The 20,617-nt window shown below is 36.7% G+C and overlaps 1 protein-coding gene across 1 annotated transcript; it reads left to right on the top strand.

Annotated features, from left to right (window-relative positions):
* The first annotated feature begins 13,300 nt into the window (after nt 1–13,300).
* Nucleotides 13,301–14,966, top strand: LOC126784121 (uncharacterized). The gene is made up of 2 exons (XM_050509610.1): nt 13,301–13,570; nt 13,902–14,966. Exons 1-2 carry the CDS (start codon nt 13,301–13,303, stop codon nt 14,964–14,966), a joined length of 1,335 nt encoding a protein of 444 aa, XP_050365567.1.
* The last annotated feature ends 5,651 nt before the right edge of the window (nt 14,967–20,617 follow it).

The following is a 20,617-nucleotide window of genomic DNA, read 5'->3' as shown; positions in this document are numbered from 1 at the left end:
CTAGTAATAAAGGAACAAATATTAAGCAACATAGAGGAATATATATTTAGGTTTTCAATTTGAACTAACTGACCGTTGGATGTCAAATGCACGTATATATAGTACACAGTCAAAATTTGAGATAGAACGGGTGTCGTTTGGAAGTTAGATTGATGAGAACACTGAAAAAAGTGCACTTTCTCCACACGAATACCCTTTGACCTCTTCCCTCTGGAAATATTAATTCGTGACAGATAGGGGACAATAGAAAGGAATAACCATGGAGTCAGGAATACGAGAAACTCGCCCCCTGAAAAGTCCCTGAAGTGGGGTCCACTCATAGGACATATTAGTGGTGTTTTCGTTTTTCTTAACGATTGGATGACCGAACGACGCCTATTTGGACTCGAATTTTAAACGTGCCATTTATTCTACGTATATGTCACATCTAATGGTCAGTTTTCAACAACTAAGGCTCGCTCCAAATAGCGCCTTCAAGAAATAACTACTTTGTTGATCTAGTACAAAGGTAAGCAACATAGAGGGATACTTGGGTATTCAATTATAAAAGTAATCTATTTGGACTAACTGACCGTTGGATGTTAAATGTACGTATATTATGCTACACGGTTAAAATTTGGGATGAAACGGGCGTCGTTTGGTTATCCGATCGCCGAGAAAACTGAAAAATGTGCACTTTCTCCACATGAATACCCTTTGACTGCCGCCCTTCAGAAATATTACTCTGCAACGGATAGGGGACAATAGAAGGTAATGATCACCGAGTTGGGAATACGGCAAACCCAGTCTCTGAAGAACCCCAAAGTAAGGTCCACTCATAGGACATATTAGTGGTGTTTTCGGTTTTCCCAACGATTGAATGACCAAACAACGCCCATTCCGACCCAAATTTTAACTATGCCCCTTAGGCCCTTATTCTACGTACATATCACATCTAACGGTCAGTTTCAACAACTAAGGTCCTCCCAAATAGCACCTTCAAGAAGTTTTGCTCTTTGTTAACATTTAAGTGACGAAAATAAATCGAAGTAACTATATATGGATTCCCAAATTAAATTTGGAAAATTGACTATACAATATCAATCCTTAGTACGATGTATTTATATATCAAAGTTTAATATAATTATCTAGTAAAGAAACAAAGGTTAAAAGTTTCCTTATTCATCAATACATATATAATTAATAAGTTCAATTGAAATAATTATAAATGGATTTCCTAACTAGATTTGGAAAATTGACTATTCAATAGATATCAAAGTTTAATATAATTGTTTAGTAAATGAACAAAAGTTAAAAGTTTTCATATTCATCGATACATATATTAATATTATTAATAAGCTAAATTGATATTAAAAAATTGAGGTGACAGATATTGGATAAGTTCGTCGCCTCAGTCTAATTAAAGTGACGATGTTTAAAATCGTCGCCTCAGCCTGCAATTGAAGTGGCGAAAACCAAAGTTTGTTGTCTGAATGGACTGACGTGACCACTGTCTAATCTGAAGCGACGAAACCTTAGTCTGTAGGCTCAATTGCACTGTGGGGACGAAAAAACTTGATGTTGTTGCTCGAGTGTAAATCTGGTGTAGTACAACTGTGCGGTATCAGTCTCGATCTGCACCACGATCCCTGAGCCCAGAGCATCCATCAGAGTCCTTTGCACCTCCATCAGAGATACAACAGCCCCCCATCGCCTCGAGCTCGTAGACACACATCGAATCCCAATGGAATCCACCGATCTTCTGATTTCTTGGGTCGAAAAATCAATGTCAGCAACGAGGAAGGTCTTGCCTCTTTGTCTCCTACCCGCTGAAACCCCAACCTTGCTCGGATTTAGGAGCACAAGTCCCTTCGCTACCACTTTGATACCAAACCCCAGGTTGCGGCTTGGGAACGCTCTCCACAAGGAGAGGAGCATTCTTTACCTCGTTTATTCAATGAAAATTATGAAATAACCTGTAATCTTCTACCACTACTCTTCCTCTTTCTTTTAATTTGTTCGAAAATTCGATCTGTAAAAAAGAAAGACACGTGGAGAATAAGGAAATGTTGATCGAATCTTCTATTACCTCAATAATAATGTTGACACGCCGCACGAATGACACTATTTTGCCCGCCGTAGCAAATGCCACGTCGATCACTACCCGCTAGATTAGCAAAACGATAAAATAGGAGTCTAATATACTGTCAGGAGCAAACGTACAAAAGACTGTGGTCAAATAATTAAGTAGCAAAATTATTACTGTGCAAATCTCATATTCTATAACCCTACGGATCCTAACCGGTTAAATTAATTACAAGTGTATTATGTATAGTTTTATACTTAAAGTTAAACACTCGTGATTAACCAAGTTATCCAAGTACTGGGATATCGAATAAGCCAAAATGGAAGAGAATATTGATAGCATGCGCTTGCGCATTCACATTAACACACATACATCGAACATAAGACACTGAGTTGGCCAGAGTAAGAAATCAAACACATATACATTGAACATAAGGCAATGCGTTCGATTCGGTACGGCATTCGATTATAAATCGGAACAAAAATCAGAAATCGGTTATCAATCATTTCATTCTTCTCTCGATCACTCTAAAATTAAACCTGCCACATTGTTGTTTCGTAACTTTTGTTGGCTTTACTATTGTAAGTGTTCTTCATTTATCTCGTGCCTTATATATATTGGAGCATATGGATGTATGTCTGAATTGAAAGAAGCAATTGTCTATTTTAGTTGACGTGTTGACCTCTTTGGTCGACGTTTATGGTTGTTACTGTCTTTCTCTTGATGCATGCTTATCATCTTTTTATTGACAATCTTGCTTGAATCATGCACATCTGCTCCCCCTCTCTCAGCCTCCATGGTGGACTTCATTTCCTCCTTATTTTATGTTTTGTATTAATTACTTAGATGTTTCCTTTAGCTATATAAGCATCTCCTTGTTCCTTGTAAAACTAAACTGAATGAAATACAATTTGAGCATTCTTCAAGTTCAGTTCACCATTTTCAACATGGTATCAGAGCAGGTTTCATGCCTTGTCTATTTTACTCTGTATCTTGGACCAGAGCAGGCTTCCTCATATGACCTGTTTTTCTGCAATCCTGCTTCCGCAAAACTTTATCTTCATCTTCATTCTCCATTAATTCATAATGGCTGGAGGAAGTAACTTTATCTCCATCTATCTCACTCATTCCCGATAAGAAGTAGATCTAAATCAGAGTCATTATCTGATTTCTTCTTCTTTCACTTTAAAGAGAAATCAAGTTCGAGGTCATACCTCAATCATTCACGATGAGGAATAAGCTCAAATTGGAGTTTTTTTTTATCTTTGAACTGAATAAAAAAACCCTTGGAGCATTCTCCATGTTTTAGTTCAAAATCAAGTTATGATCTTTCCATCTATTTCATTTTTGGAGGAGAGATTTGTTTAAGGGTTTGTAAGAGGGTGTTTTTGCGGTGTGACTAGGAGCAAAATCGATTGAGGAAAGGATCCAAGCACGATTTTGTTGTGATTGATTTGACTTGATAGTAACAGCAGCAATTTACTTGTAACATCATCGATTCACTTATAACGGCAGAGATTTGCCTGACCGTAACAGTAACAAATCGAATTTACACGAAACTTACAGAAGGCATAGCAGCAGATCAAATTCACATGAAACTTACAAAAGACATGGTATGGGAGCTGGATGCTTGTGAGTTTAGTAGAGATGAGATCACAAGATTTGGATATGATTAAGGTGTGGTGGGTAAAGGTTTGGATAAGAGAGATATAGCTTGCTCTCTTGCTTGAAGCTACTAGGTTTTTTATGGGTTGGGATGAGATCATATTGAATTGGAATGAATCTCCCCCAGGTTGGAATGAGTTCCCCCTCTGTGGGTTGAATCCTCATCAATCCCTTGGATTGAATTCTCCTTACTTCCCCCCTTTAAGACAGCAACCTTCTCTCTTTATAGTGAAGTTGGGAAGGGAGGATGAACCTTAAAAACCAATGGTTCTTGGGACTTCTCTTCATCTCATTGAAGAAATTCTTCAATGCATAGGACGATGGTGACAAAGGGATATGTTGGTGGTGCTCGGGCATTGGTTTTCCCAAATCTCCTAAATCACGCTCTAAGAGATGGTAAGGGTAAGAGATCGAAGAGATCTTTGGAAGATTCATGCGTGATTTTCTCTCCCTGACTTTCTGGTGCTGCCGGAACTAGCCAATCACCAATCCTAGCAGCCAAATTGGTAGAATGTGTTTGCCAAATGAGGATGAAGCAACTAAAATAGAAAATGGATATGGGTTATGTGATGGGTTTTGGGCCAGAAATGGGCCTCGACTTTATTAGCTTGAATATTCATTTTTCTACTAGCCAAATGTTGAATTTAAAGCCACATAATGCATGAATTTTGGTTCCCAAGCCCAAAATTTGTTTACGTGCTCTATTTCGACAATGGGCCTCACAAGCTTCATTACCTTCGAAACCACGACCCTCGTGTAAGCCCCAAAGCGTAGCTTGGGTCTACTAGAAATTCCTGTCGTGTTTTAATTTATGCTTGGCTTGATATTAAGCTTGGCGTGATTTTAGGACCGTTGATTCGGTTCTTCGCATGTCGGGGCTTGACTTTGGGCTTGTGGAAAAAGAGACATCAACATTAGCCCCTGGATTATATGGGTCATGAAAGCATGAGAATGGGTCAGATAATCAACAATAATTATTAGGCCCCATAACTTAGATGAGTGTAGCACACTAGCATGAAGCGTAACCTCTCTTAGTTAAACTTAGCAGACTTGTTTCTTCATCTCTTCAACACCGGTAATGGTCTTTCCTTGATTAGCTCGACTGTCTGTTCTATGGAATTCATTTGTTGGGCTTCTAGTAGTTTGATTGCGCTAGGCCTCATATGTTGCTTGGTATAGGCATCTCCTTCACTGGTTTCTCTATCTTCCTCTCGTCCTATGTCAGATGTGATGATAGCTTGGGTCATCATTGGCTCCTTGCTGTGTTGTAGTGCATATTTTGGCTTTTGGCGTCTTCAATTTGCTGTTGTGATTGAATATCGTCTCTACAACATTGATTAGATGCTGAGAATTAGAACACTAAGCTAAATTGATGCATTGAGATCGATCATGATATTCAGGCCAAGTGAGCATCATTTTCAACAATGAAGTATTCTTGCTTTCGATTCTTTAAATCTTGAATACAAATTTAGGCATCGTGTTGGTTTTTTCACCTTGTTGAAACTATACTCGCTGCTGGGATTTGAATTTTGCTCAACAATCACAGCGATTGATTGATAATATATGACTACATATCTTACATCTTCATTGCTTGTCCTTGAATTCCACTATGGTAAAAGAATGTTATAGCACGACATTGGTTGGCTTGGTATATGTGGAATTTAGAAACATAGCTTGGCCTGAACATGTTACTGCTGAGATTTGAATTTTGCTTAATCATTTTTGCTTGGCGTGGATTTGCGTTGGTTTGTGTGGCTTAATCTTGCTTGATTAGCTTCAATATTATGAGAAATTTATTTGTTTTGCAAGGCTTGGCTTGAGTTGGCTTTGTTTGGACATGTTTTAAAACATGAGGCTCTAAAGAGAGATGTGTGGCATAGTTCTCTTGAATTGGTTGTAATCTGCTTGACCTGCGAATTAAGTCTTCTAGTATTAGCTTGACATGATGATTGTTTAAAGGGACAAAGTATTTTTTACTTGATAGGTAGATGTATTTGGTTTTTGGAATTTGTTTTGGTTCTTAAGATAAATAAAATTTGGTCTGGCTAGCATGATGTGGAGTTGTATAGAGAAAATCTGGTAGGAATAAGCTCGAAACTAGGCTAGCACATTGGCATGGCAACAATTGTTTATCACATAATGGTAAGGGAAACACCCTCGATACTAATCATACGACACGGCATCAGCTCGTAGTGCTTTCCAACAGCATTAGCAATCTAACTCTTCAAATTATCTTTAACCTTCCATGCGCATATGTCTTGATTAGTGTATCGTGCCATCAGAAAATTCGATTGGTAAGGAAATAAGTTTAAATGATGTCTACTTGCTTGCTTGGATTTGAATACTAATGTCTTAGGCATGTATTGTGATAATTTCAGCTTGTAACTTCCTTATGGTGCCACTGATGGCCAACTGGGAGTACATTTATATTATAAAGCGTGGACTCATAAGTATTAGTTTGACATGGTTCTCACTTAGTTTCCGATGCATATAAAATCATGCATAATAAGGGATTGAAGCAAATTGCCTTTGTATGCTTGTTAGGTTTTTGTTGGACACACGACCTTAGAGAGAGCTTGGCATGGTTATGTTCTAATGTGCTGGCTGTTTTAAATTGATTGTGCATTCCTTGTTTAAGGAAATGACTTAAATATGCATAATGTATGTCTAGCTTGTTTGCATGATGCTTAACCTTAATTGTGACATGGTTATTATTTATGCATGGAGTTGGTGGTTGTTTGGCATTGAACACCACTGGTTTGGTCTCTTATTTCACAATTGCTTGGCCTGATAGTATTGCTTGGTATCATTGGATGTCATCAATTTTCTAGCTTGGAGTAGGATGTTACAACTGCTTGGCTTGATAATATTGATCAGCGTGGTGTAGATTTTCGAGCTTGGAATAACATGTCATAGCTGCTTGGCTTGATAATATTGCTTAGCATCATTGCATGGCATAGACCTTCTTGCTTGGAGTAGCTTTGATTTGTTGTATTTATAGCTGATAGAGCGGTAATTAAAACGTCTATAATAAATTCTGTAAAATATCATCGTTAGTATAGAATAAGCAGTGATCGTTCTTTCCGGGGAATTGAAGGGAACTCTAAACTTTTAGTGTTAACAAATAATAGGGGGTTTGAGATTGATTATTAACTATTAAAATAAAACCTAAATTACTATTTATATGATCGACTTCTCTTTAACCAACTTAAATAAAATTTACCATTACACCACATAATTACAAGTTCGAACCTATCATGCATTCTAATTTGACCAATTACATATTTTTTAGACACCAATACAATTAGAGCCTTAGGGGATCATCTAATCATGCAAGATTTCAATTAATATTTAGATTGAATTAGGGCATAATCTAAATTTGCATGCAATTGAATTCAATAACACTTAGAGTAGAAATCAAATAAGATTACATTTAAGTAGGGTTGTAAAAGGTTCCAAAATAGCGACAAATAGGTGGAACCGTAAACCGAACCGTGTTATTTAAATGGTTCGGTTTTTGTATTTTTTAGAATAGGAACCGTTTGGTTCGGTTCCATTACAGTTCCGGTCGCAAAATGGTTCCAAACGTTGCAAAAAAACATGTTTGCAAAAGTAATTAAACCCAGGAGCATCAGTGTAACTAAACGGAAGCTCATCAATAATAATCATCTGAAACATATATTATGAATTCATAAAAGCTCGTGAGTATTGGCCACACACACAAAAACAACAACAAAACTCACAATCTGCATTTGGTAAAAACAAATTATATTAAGAGGATGAAATAAAAATATTTGAAGGAAACATCAAAGTTCATAAAAACAAGCCAAGCAATAAACATCTATCAAGATTGCCTTTATTTTGAAGCATTACAAGATTACAGCTCAGACTGCTGCTTTGAAGAAGAATAGTTATTATCTAACTTGAACATCTTATGGGATAGCATTTGTTATTGGATAGTACATACTACATACAGTAATATTTTATCAAAGACCACATTATAATTTAGTAAATTTACCATACAATTCAACACCATTCCGTATAAACTGATTTCATACAACATGACTCCATTATAAACAAACAGAGGAGTGGAAAACAGTACCAATGATGAGAACCAGAGTTTCCCTCCCAGAAAAATCAGTCACATGCTGCAATTACATATTTACATCTCCAACCTCCATAATCTCGACAACAATAACATTCAAGAAGACACAAAACTTACAATGAAGGTATCGTTGAAGGAGGTAAAGATGTGAGCGACACCAAAAACATGTTCTCCGTCACGGACAGCAGGTCCAAGAGTAACAGTCTCCTCCTTGGGATCCCTAACCTTCCTCTTCGACTATAAACACAATCTGACAAACAATAATTAAACAAGCCAAGGGATACTTGCAATAATCAGTGATCAGAAAGCAACTAATAGATCAACATATTGGAAATCAAATTCGGTAAAAGAACACCGATTATTGACTAAGAAACCAAATCGGATTACCATAGAGTAAACTAAATCTCTAAAGATTATACAGTGTATTGAAATTACATAATACATACCAATCTGACTACCAAAGATCGAACTAGACTTTACTGAATTCGGAAATATGAGTAGTGAGTACCTCTAAAGTTGCAGCTTTCTAGCTTTAATGGTTGTAAGGGGTGGAGGCGGATGATGGAACTATACTTACAATCCAACGGTTCCTATACATTTTAGATTTTAGAACCGAACCGAACCGAACCGAACCGTTTTTAAAACGGTTCGGTTCTACTATATAACTTTTTTTTTTTCTAGGAACCAAACTGAACTGCTGTTAAACGGTTCGGTTCCAACGGTTTCTTCAGAAACCGGAACTGATTAACAAGTCTACATTTAAGCACCAAATCTTTGTTGGAGACATGTTTCATGTATGGCGTCACCCACCATGGTTTCACATGCAAATTTCTAGAATTTTTACCACTTTTAATCAACACAAACCGAACCTACTTAGGGCATGATTCGATTTGTGTCAATATGGTTGATGAATCTAGCACTCAAACAGAATCTTAGAGACTGCATCCAAGCACTAAATTCATATGCACATATATGAAATTATCTAAAAATATGAGAAAGATGATTAGAACACAACAATAGAAATACAAACTTCAATAATTTTAAGAACATAGATTCCGCACAGTCTCAAAAACATATCAAATACAATATGAAAATTCTAAATCAAATACAAAACCAATATTTCCACATAAACAACAACTTACAATCTTCATAGACAAATAATTGTAGATTAATACAAATAGACGAAGCCATGGAGATGAGTTGCGAGAATCACATGTTGTAGGAACCTTAGAGGTACAACTGCAATAAGTGAAACTCGGTGGAGATGATGATGGTTTTGGGGTGGACGGCTTGGCTAATTTGTGAGGGAAGTTTATGGTGGTGTTTTGGTAGAGTTTTGGCTCTTGAATGCAAATGAGAAGTGATGTTATTTGAGAGGTGAAGTCATGTATATATAGAGGAAAGAATGAGGGTATGCTTGGTTTGAACTTGCCTCTTTCTTCCTATTATAATGTCATGCTTTAATCTCTTTAAATCATGTCATGTTTTATTCCATAAATCATGTCATGTTTTATTCCATAAATCATGCCATGTTTTATTCCCTAAATCATGTAATGTTTTATGCCTTTAATGATCATCTTCTATTTAATTATTGCATGACATGGCTCCATCTCTTTTTCTTTAATTATCTCTTCAATCCAATTTGAAAATAAGAAAATAAAATCATAAGTAAAAGGTAATTAGTTTCAAAACCTAACAAGGATTCTTAGTCAAACTAGGACTCTAGACCAATTATGCGTTTTTAACTCATGTAAGCACAAAAATGCATCTAATACCACTCAAGACTCTGACTACGACTCAATTACTCAATAATACAACAATAAGGGCTAAGAAAAGTACAAATTAAGATAAAAACATGTTAAGAACGTCGCACAAAGTGCTCCTATCAATAGCTTGGCTCAAACTCTTTTACTGCCGTGACAATTTACAATGTTTATCTGTCTTGACTGCTCATTTTGGTTATGCTCGAGAGGATTTTAGTATGGTTTGGAATATGGCTTATGATGAATGATAAAGTAGCATGTATGACAAGTTTTGTTATAATCGAAGAGAGAAAGCCATGATAAATGAAAGGTCATGCCATTGCCAGGAATTTCATATTTATGGAGGGGTATTGGGAAACTTCCTTGTGCACTTGCATGCTGAAACTGGTGTGAAACATACCATAGGCTATTCGAAAGAAAGTTTGTATGCTAGTTGAAAGTAGAGTGACATGTATAGCAAGCTATCTAATAAAAAGTTATGGTTATCGGGACTTGAATGTAATGTATGAGTAGTTGTTATCAGTAATTGAATACACATATGTATCCTTGGAGGAGAATGTGGTAAATTAAGAGATGCTTGAATAGTTTGAGTGACTGATAAGGAATTGGAGCAAAGATTTAGTATGCATACATGACTAGCTTATGCCTTTCTAATGTGCCTCGCAAATTTGATGATCGTACTTGATGCATGACTGGACATTGTGTCTTCCTTGTGGGCGTGTAGATTGTGCTTGGTGTATGACTACAGTTTGTATCTTCGTTGCTTGGCTTGTTGATTTTCTTGGTGTATGACTTGTATCTTTGTTGCTTGGTTTGTTGCTTTGCTTGGTGTAGGACTCATATCTTTGTTGCTTGGCTTGTTAATTTGCTTGATGTATGACTCGTATCTTTGCTGCTTGGCTTGTTGATTCGCTTGGTGTATTACTTGTAACTTTACTGCTTGGCTTGTTGATTTTGCTTGATATATGATTAGTCTTTATATTTATTGCGTGGCTTGTGTAATTGAGGTATTCTTTATGTAGATCATGAGGAAAGTGGTTCCAGTGGTAGTGAGGATTTGAGTGATGTGGTTGGTTCCTCATATGATTCTTTCAAGTTTGTGCATGAGGAGGATTTCAGTGATGTGGCTGGTTCCTCATATGATTCTTCCAAGTCTGTGCAAGAGGAGGATTTGAGTGACGTCCACGGGAATGAGTATATGAGTCTGGTAAGCCATTTGTTTCTTTGTCTGCTTGCTTATGCTTGAATGGATTTTTATGTGTTTTGGCTTGACAAGACTTGCTTGATAAAACTTGGCTTGTAGTTGGTCAATGGGGGAGAGTTGGATATGTTTTGCTTGATACTTGATACGTAACAGCGGTAAGTTTCATCTTTTGTTTTATTTGATGAGTAACAACAACCAAGTAACAGAGCTAAGTAACAACAACTGAATTTCATCCTTTGTTTTGTTTGATGAGTAACAACAACCAAGTAATAACAGCAGTTGCTTGGCTGTTTGGCATGCCTCAGACTTGCTGCTGGGAAAGTGTTGTGTCATTTAGTAATATCTTATTCCTTCAAGCCTTTCATTTCTACTTTTTTTGCCTATTGTTTATGGCATGATACATCGATTTGAAGTAATGGGTTTGCTTGGGATGAAATGTCTTCTTGTATGGATCTTCGTCGCCAAAAAATCGGTGTCTCCTTTCATGTATCCTATTGTTGTGAGCGTATTATGCTCATCAATGGGATTGTATTATGCATGTTGCTTGAAAGTGTATTGCACCGATTACTGAGAATGTGTTACGCTTTTTGTTGGAAATGTGTATACTTGATGCTTGGAATATGTTGCTTGCTGCTGGGAATATGTATTCATGCTGGTGGAAGTCTACATGCTTTTTGCTGGGAGTGTACTATGTTCTATGATCATTGACAACATGACTAGAGCTTTAGGAAACTGATTTTTATTAGCCCCCAAGTGTGCAATCAAGATATAAGGCATGAGAATTGAATTAGTATCATTTGTGCTTGACTGCTAAGAATCTGATTTGTATCATTTTTAACAACAGAAAGTATGAATAAATATGCTAACAGCTACTGCTTCGAGTTTATTCTAGTTATGCTTGTTTGTAATGTGTTTGGTCTGCTTGTGAAAAGAGTTTTCCTTGATGGCATCAAGTAAATATCACTAGCTAATGACTAAGCATGAGTAATTTGGACTGAGCATGGAAGGGTATGATGATGTTGTATGAAAGGTTGTGTCTTTCCTTTACAATTGCATGTTGTGGGGTTGCCTCATAGTATGTGAATGTAATAAGTTTGCATGGTGTTGGCACAGGGCCAGCCTTGGCCTAAAGCCATTAAAGCACCAGCTTTGGGCCCCTAATTTTAAGGGCCCCTAAAATTAATCTTACTTTTCACCATCGGGGGTACTGTTCATAATGACAAAATTACATTTTTGCCCTTATATCAGTTTTACATTGATTAAGAGTTTGTGGTGATGGACATGCGGCTGAATTCCTCCACTGCTTCGCTCCTCATCCCGAAATTTTGACACAAATCTGGGTTCTTCACCCGCCAACTTTTCTCATCCGGCTTTTATTATCACAAGTCACCTTCTTCTTTGAATCTTTGTCATCTTTAAGTATCTTTGAATGGTTAGATTTCGATTGACTGTAACTGTTTCAATTTGAGTAGCTTTGGGTGTGTTGCTTGATGAATTTGATGCATTTTTATTGTTATTTTGGTGTTAAAACGGAGATGAGTAAATCAATTTAGTTTCTATAGAATAAGATTGGTCATATGAATCTCCCAAATTGGGTTCTTTGACATTTTTTTGATTGAAACCAAGCAGTTGGTGAAACTTATTCTATATTGGGGTAGAGCTGTGTTATTAGAAAGTTTCTGCTAAACATTGTTGAGTGAAGGACAAAAATTGATCAATTTTATGTTGATGGATCTAATGTGAAATGTGTATGTTTGATTGGAAGTTTTATTGGGTTTGAGAATTCACAGTATCTATATAGCTTTAGGGTGAGGTTGTAAGATTCTTCTACTGCCTCCTTCATGTTCTGCCCTGCTGGGTTCACCGCTACATTTTGCAATAATTATGTCGTAAAATCCAAGGATCTGAATATTTGGAATAATCTGATTATTAGTTTATAAGAAAAGAAAACGGATATGTACATCACTGATACAAGGTTAATTGATATATGAATTTTAATAATGGAATGTAGGAACAGAGTGAAGATTTATTAATTAAGCTGGCTAGCTGGCTGGGTAGCTGGGTTGGTTAGTACCAATTAAAACTTCTTTCGATAATTGATTATTCACAGTATTAAAAAGTGTATTATTCTTCAAGGTGTTATGCTTTTGTTGTAAATTGTTCAAGAAATATCACAACAAGAGTATGTTAGGTAAACTTGCAAATGAATGATTGAATGATTCAATGATTGGAGGAATATCGGTCAAATGCTTGCTAGTCATGAAAAAAATGGTCATCACATCAACTGCTTTACTAGTTGGGTTGAATTGGAAACAAGATTGAAAAAACAGGCCACAATTGATTAAAGTGTGAAAGAGCAAATAAAGAAGGAGAAAGAACATTGGCGGCAAGTACTATTGAGGATCCTTGTGATTGTGAAAAGACTTGCAGAAAACAATTTGGCCTTTCGTGGGGATAATGAAAAATTGTATGAGGAGAGAAATGAAATTTTCTTACAAATGATTGAGATGATTGCTGAATTTGATCCGGTGATGCAAGAACATGTTCGACGTGTGTCAAAGAAGGAAACTCATTACCATTACTTGAGTCACAAGATCCAAAATAAAATTATTCAACTACTAGAAAATGAGGTAAAGGCTTCCATCATTGCAACAATCAAAGAAGCAGTGTACTATTATGTTATACTTGATTGCACTCCAGATGCGAGTCATGATGAACAAATGTCTCTTATCATCCGGTGTGTTGATGTTACATCAAGTCCTATTGTGGTAAGAGAGTTTTTTTTTTACAGTTTCTAAAAGTGGATGATACATCGGGGCTTGAATTGTTTAATGAGCTTAAGAATGCATTGCACAATCATAAACTCAATATTAATAATATACGAGGACAATGATATGACAATGGTTCTAATATGAGGGGCAAAGACAAAGGTGTGCAGAAAAGGCTTCTTGAGGTAAATCCTAGAGCATTATATACCACTTGTGGTTGTCATAGTTTGAATCTTGCTATTTCTGATATGGCTAATTGTGATGACAAAGCTGATTATTTTTTTGGAGTGGTGCAACAAATATATACTCATTCTTCTCATCTTCTACAAAGCGATGGCAAGTGTTCAAGGACTATGTGCAAGGTCTTACTCTTAAGCCATTATTTGAAACACGATTGGAAAGTCGTGTTGAAAGTGTGAAAGCATTTAGATTCCAAGCTCCCAAAATAAGAGATGCATTAACTTACTTGGGGGAAAATGATGTTGATTCTAAAACAAGGTCTGATGCTCAATGCCTGGCGAAACATGAGATGGAGAATTTTGAGTTCTTATTTGGCATGGTTATTTGGTATGAACTGTTGAATGCTATCAATATTGTGAGTAAACTTCTTCAATCAGAGGACATGCACGTCGATGTTGCTGTTCAAGAATTGGCAAAGCTTATTTCTTTTGTGCATAACTATAGAGAAAATGGATTTGATAAGGCCTTGATCAGACCTAAAGAAATTACAAGTGAGATGGGAATTGCAGCTGAATTTCGTGAAAAGAGACCCATTAAGAATAAGAAGCATTTTGACAAAAGTGACAGTGATAATGAAGAGGTGGCACAAGCTGCTCTTGAATCATTTAAGGTTGGTTACTTCTATTATATTATTGATCAAGCATTTTCTTCACTTCAAAGTAGATTTGAACAGTTTAAGAAATATGAAGAAGATTTTGGGCTTTTATTCAAGTGGGAGAAGTTGAAGTCCACAGATGATGAAACATTGATGAACTTTTGTATGAATCTTGAAAAGTTGTTCAAGGATGGTGATAAATATGATATTATTGGGGCTGAACTATTTGAAGAGTTGAGCTATTTGAAAGGGTCTATACCAAAAGAAGCACGAAGAGCAGTTGATGTGTTGAGCTACTTGAAGCAAATGGATGGTTGCTACCCAAATGCTTGGATTGCTTACAAACTTTTGTTAACCATACTTGTTACTGTTGCATGTGCTGAGAGAAGCTTTTTGAAGTTAAAGTTGATCAAATCTTATCTTCGATCAACTATGTCTCAAGAAAGACTGAATGGTTTGGCTATGTTATCGATTGAAAAGAAGTTGGCGAAAAAGCTTGAATGTTTGTGCTTAATTGACACTTTTGCTTCCAAGAATGTAAGAACGGCAATTTTTGAGTAAAAGGTAATGATATTTGTAACTTTAATATTTTTGTTTCAAACATTATAGTATTTTATTATTATTGAATGTTTTATTACTATATTTTGTTGTTTCAAAAAATTTATTGTTTCAAAATTTTTTTTTGACAAGGGGCCCCAATTTTTCTCGTCGCTTCGAGCCCCGGAAATCTCAAGGCCGGCCTTATGTTGGCACCAGTTACTCTTCAGATGAGATGAGCTTGATGCATGAGTATCCGATTAAAAAGTCTTGTGGTGGAAGAGAGTATTGTTGGGAGCGAATTGGAATTAGTTAGAATGTTATCCCCCAAGTGTGTTTGCTGGATTAGAATTCGAGCTTGCTTGCATTAGTTTCATCAGTGAATATCACCAAAGAATTATGAGGGACTTATGCTCCTTGGATGATCATCGACGAGCTTAAGTGGAAGACTACTGCTAACACTGAATAAGTTGGTGCTGAGATGGACAATTAGTTAGTGAGATGTTGCATGTTGGTACTTGGACTAGGAGACTCTGTGGAAAATATCGTCGTCGGTTCATCAGATCTTATGTTGTCGGATGGATGACACAATTGTAAATACATGGTCTTGTACGAGCATGGCTACATAGAGATATTGAGCATCGAAAATAAAGTGCAATTTACCAAGTCTATTGTAGGAATTAAAATAGATTTCCCTCTCAGACATAGTGTGGATGGCTCCTTTAGTTTTGCTTCAAACATGAAGTTGAGATAACAGTTGTACCTCCAATGAAACAAAATTAAAGATTAGCACGAATAAGACACCTAGAACATAGCTAGCCAAGTGCATGTCATGGGTGCTTGTTAGCTATAAACAACTTAATAAGGTAGCGTGAAATACTTTAGCCAAAAATGGGTAAGAATGATTAAGAAATATGAAAATTCAAAGAGAGTTCAGAAGACTTAGCTTCAATTTGGTTCTAGCTTCAATGTGAAGTCAGAACGATTTGACAAATGTATAAGCCTTTGGAAATAGAACACTACTTGTTGTTGTGCCTGGTTGAATTAAAGTACTGCATGATGAATCGATTTTTGAATCACAACCTAGTCTCCCCAGTGTAGTCGTCAAATGTAAGAGTGTGTTTTTGCAGTGCGATTAGGCCCAAAATTGATCGAGGAAAGGATCTAAGAACGATTTTATTGTGATTGATATGACTTGATAGTAACAGCAACAATTCACTTATAACAGTAGGGATTCACTTATAACAGTAGCGATTCACTTATAACGGCAGAGATTTGCCTAACCGTAACAACAACAAATCAAATTTACACGAAACTTACAGAAGGCATAGCAGCAATTCAAATTCACATGAAACTTACAGAAGGCATGGTATGGGAGCTGGATGCTTGTGAGTTTAGTAAAGATGGGATCACATGATTTGGATGATGATTAAGGTGTGGTGGGTAAGGGTTTGGATAAGAGAGATAAACCTTGCACTCTTGCTTGAAGCTACTAGGTTTTTTCTGGGTTGGGATGAGATCAGATTGAATTGGAATGATTTCCCCCTCTGTGGGTTGAATCCTCCTCAATCCCTTGGACTGAATCCTCCTTAATTCCTCCCTTTGAGACAACAACCTTCTCTCTTTATAGTGGAGTTGGGAAGGGAGGATAAACCTTAAAGACCAATGGTTCTTGGGACTTTTCTTCATCTCATTGAAGGAATTCTTCAGTGCATAGGACGGTGGTGACAGAGGGATAGGCCGGTGGTGCTCAGGCCTTGGTTTTCCCAAATCCCCTAAATCACGCTCTAAGAGATGGTAAGGGTAAGAGATCAAAGAGATCTTTGGAAGATTCATGCGTGATTTTCTCTCCCTGACTTTCTAGTGCTGCCGGAACTAGCCAAGCACCAATCCTAGCAGAAAAAGTGGTAGAATGTGTTTGCCAAATGAAGAAGAAGCAACTGAAATGGGAAATGGATATGGGTTATGTGATGGGTTTTGGGCCAGAAATGGGTCTCGGCTTTATTAGGTTGAATATCTCTTTCTCTACTAGCCCAATGTCGAATTTAAAGCCACATAATGCATGAATTTTGGTTCCAAAGCCCAAAATTTGTTGACTTGCTCTATTTTGACGATGGGCCTCACAAGCTCTGTTACCTTCCGAACCACGACCCTCGTGTAAGCCCCAAAGCGTAGCTTGGGTCTACGAGAATTGCATGTCGTGTTTTAATTTATGCATGACTTGATATTAAGCTTGACATGATTTTAGGACCTCTGATTCGGTTCTTCGCATGTCGGGCCTTGATTTTGGGCTTGTGGAAAAAGAGGCATCAACAGAGTTCATATCTCCACATTTCATCTTGGCTATTTTTTATTTCTTCTTTTCATGTTGAGAAGAAATTTGTTTTCCATAGTCAAGATTTGATTCTTCATCTTATTTCAGAGGAATATCTTATATGAGATTACATTGTAATCTCGTCATTTCCGATTCGCTTAGGTCATTTCCCAATTTGTTTTTCTCTTTGGTCGGCGAATATATTTGATTCGGATCCCTTCTATTTCCTTGCCAATGGAGATCGGCTGATCAGTCCATATTTTACATTCCTTACGCTAGTGTTCTCCTTTGCGCTAACTCAGTTTGATCACCTTTAGTTCAAACTTGGTTATGCGGTTTCCCTCGATCCAGCTTGAGGGGGAGAATTAGAGCATTAAGGTGTTTATGAGCTGCATAGTTATGTAGGGGATGCAAGCAGTGCTGCAGACCCTACATAGAAACAAAGTTGTTGTCTCTTTTGTCATTCTGATTTCTTCATCTCTCGTTTTGAGAAGAGATCAATTGGGAGGTCATACCTCAAATCATTTATTATAAGGAGTATATCAAAGTCGGTCTCATTATCTGATCTTCTTCCATCATTGGGAGAGAAATCTGTTGGAGTTCTTCCATATAAGACTCCTCATATGTTTATTGTCATTTCATGATTTCCTCTTTTCATTTTGAAGAGAAATCAAGTTCTCATACTTCCATCCCAATCCATTTTGGAGGAGAGATCAATTTAGGGGTCATAACTCCTCATTTCTCCTTGGCCAATTTATTATTTCTTCTTTCATTTTAAAGAGATTTGTTGTCCATGGTTAAGATCCGATTTCTTCATCTTTCATTTGGATGAGAGATCTGTTTAGAGGTTTTGTTTTAACGTCATCATTTCCGATGTTGGACTATCAGAGTTTATATATATATATATATATATATGTTGGTTCCAATCAGATTTGTCCCTTCCAGTAAGAAGGCCTGGGTCATATCCTGATTTGCCTTCAGGGGGAGCAATTTTGAGCAATCAATCATTTGAGCAAGCAATTGCTCTATTTTTCTGGAATGACCTTGCTGCACTAAAACCGAAACTGGGATTGACTCCGACCTCCGAATCCAGTTCTGTAAAAAGGTACATAAACTAGACACATAGAGCTTTTCCAACATATATGGCTCATGGTCTCAGGTTGTTAGAGCAAAAAATGGGAGCCATCCAAAGTGGACGGACAGAGCTGCCAGAATTTGGTTCACTTATTCCCATCCACCCTCCCATCCATAACTTCTTTAGCCATACTTGGAGATTGTTGGTCAAGCTCGGCTGTCGTTTCCCTTTCATCCTTCGCTTGAGGGGGATTATTGGAGCATATGGATGTGTGTGTGAATTGAAAGAAGCAATTGGCCACTTTGGTTGATATGTTTGCCTATTTGGTTGACGTTTATGGCTGCCACTACATTTCTCTTGATACATGTTTAGCATCCCTTTGTTGACAATCTTGCTTAAATCATGCACAACCGCTCCTCCTATCTCAGCCTCTATGGTGGACTTCATTCCTGCTTATTTTATGTTTTGTATTAATTACTTAGATGTTTCCATTGGTTGTATAAGCATCTCCTTGTTCCTTGTAAAACTCAACTAAATGAAATACAATTGGAGCATTCTTCAAGTTCAGTTCACCATTTTCAACAATATATAAGTATATTTTGTTGAGACATATATATCTCGTTAATTCAAAATTATCACCAAATTGTGTTGTTCGATGCTGTGGCCAATTATTTGCATTGCGTAATGAATTGTTCATAAGAAAAGAAATGACTTACGATAATCTCTTGATTAATATACTCTTAACTCAGTAATTGCATTGCTTTGATCCAATCGATAATCTCTTGCTTCACTCAATTACCAATTGGATTTGTGTTTGTCTTACGATCAAGTATCAAGTGAAAAAACACAAGCTTTAGCCATAGCCATTAAATATATATTGATCATATATACCATGATATGTTAAATATACAAAAACTTAGATAATGCAACCATGCAACATATATAACGTACATACAAAATTTACGAATTTCGTATTACCTAGCTTGGCTAGCTAGTACCATTACGATCGAGCATCATCATTGTTATAGTGAAAGAGAAGGCTCCCTCACGATTACAATCATTTTAGTTTCTGAATTCTTTACTTAACGAAGAGTCTCAGAAACGATATTCCGTTCAATAGCTTTTCATGTACACAAAAATTGAAAGAAAATATATATTTTTAAAAAGATGATGATAATTTTGGTCCCTCGGTCACGGTGACCAGTCAAGCCGACACCAAGTTTGCACGTAGGGCCATGCACGTGTGAGGATGGTATCTAGGGTTCGGAGAATTTATTCATATATGTATTAGATTCATCTAGAAGAAAAAAATGTTAATCTACAAATTCTTAATTTGTTAAATTCTACAATCAACATGCTGAGATTGAGACTCGAGCGAGATTAATTAATTACTTAATCGAAGCTAATAATTTGTTATAGTGTAAGTAACAGGTAGCTAGATGATCTGATAACATCAGGATGATCTATCTGACGGGTGAGTAGCTCTAGATGTTCAAACTTCAACACATGAAACATCGACTTCTTCGGTTTCTGACAAACAAAAGGGCATATAATTGAAAACCCTAGCCTCTTGCTTGATGATTGAGAAACATAAATATAGAATTTGTATCTATATATAAATATATACAGTACTGCTGCACACGTAGCTTCACACTTTTAACCTAATATTAGAAACTTAAATCTGGCTCTTGTTTAAATCAAGTGTAGTTTGAATAGGGGGCATTTCTTCAAAGTCCAACCTGTTATGGGGGATGAGTCTGATATATACAAATAATACTATGAGATAAGTGAAATCAGTAAGTTAGGTTGTCGTTTTGATTGCAATGGTTATTGTCATCGATCAGAAGAGCTTATTATGAGAATGATGTGTTTGTTATCTTCTGTAAGTTGTGGAAATATAATGGTGATCACGATGAAGAGCCTTTTCAATGATCGGGCCGGGGCTGCTGCTTGTTAAAGTTTGAATAATATTACAATTCCTAATCACAGGCTTAGACAACCTGGGAGAAGCCAACAAGAGCTTAAGATAGAAGTACGTCAAATCTGATTGAGTAGCTAGTCAATTCTGTTTCTACACCTTGTTTTCCTTATTTTTGACCGAGTGCTTGATTAGCCTATAGTGGTAGTGATACGGAAATTAAGGTCAGGTCCTACATAGGTTAACGTTTCTGTATGGCTTTCTGAGTTTAGCAATTTCGGGACTAAGTTCATGCTTTGTTTGACTGTAAACTGGTTAACTTCTTCTAAATTCCTTCTTCCCTGGTCTCTCATATAGCTTGAAAACCC

Source organism: Argentina anserina, chromosome 2, assembly GCF_933775445.1.
Source record: "Argentina anserina chromosome 2, drPotAnse1.1, whole genome shotgun sequence".
NCBI classification, from domain to species: Eukaryota; Viridiplantae; Streptophyta; class Magnoliopsida; order Rosales; family Rosaceae; genus Argentina; species Argentina anserina.
The sequence above is the reverse complement of the archived record's forward strand: the minus strand, read 5'-3'. Positions and strand labels throughout refer to the sequence as shown.

Excerpts from the sequence above, each read along its gene's own strand:
- LOC126784121 (XM_050509610.1), top strand. The coding sequence starts at position 13,301 with ATGATTGAGATGATTGCTGAATTTGATCCGGTGATGCAAGAACATGTT. Across the intron at positions 13,571-13,901 it reads TTACATCAAGTCCTATTGTG|CGATGGCAAGTGTTCAAGGA; the intron begins GTAAGAGAGTTT and ends TCTTCTACAAAG.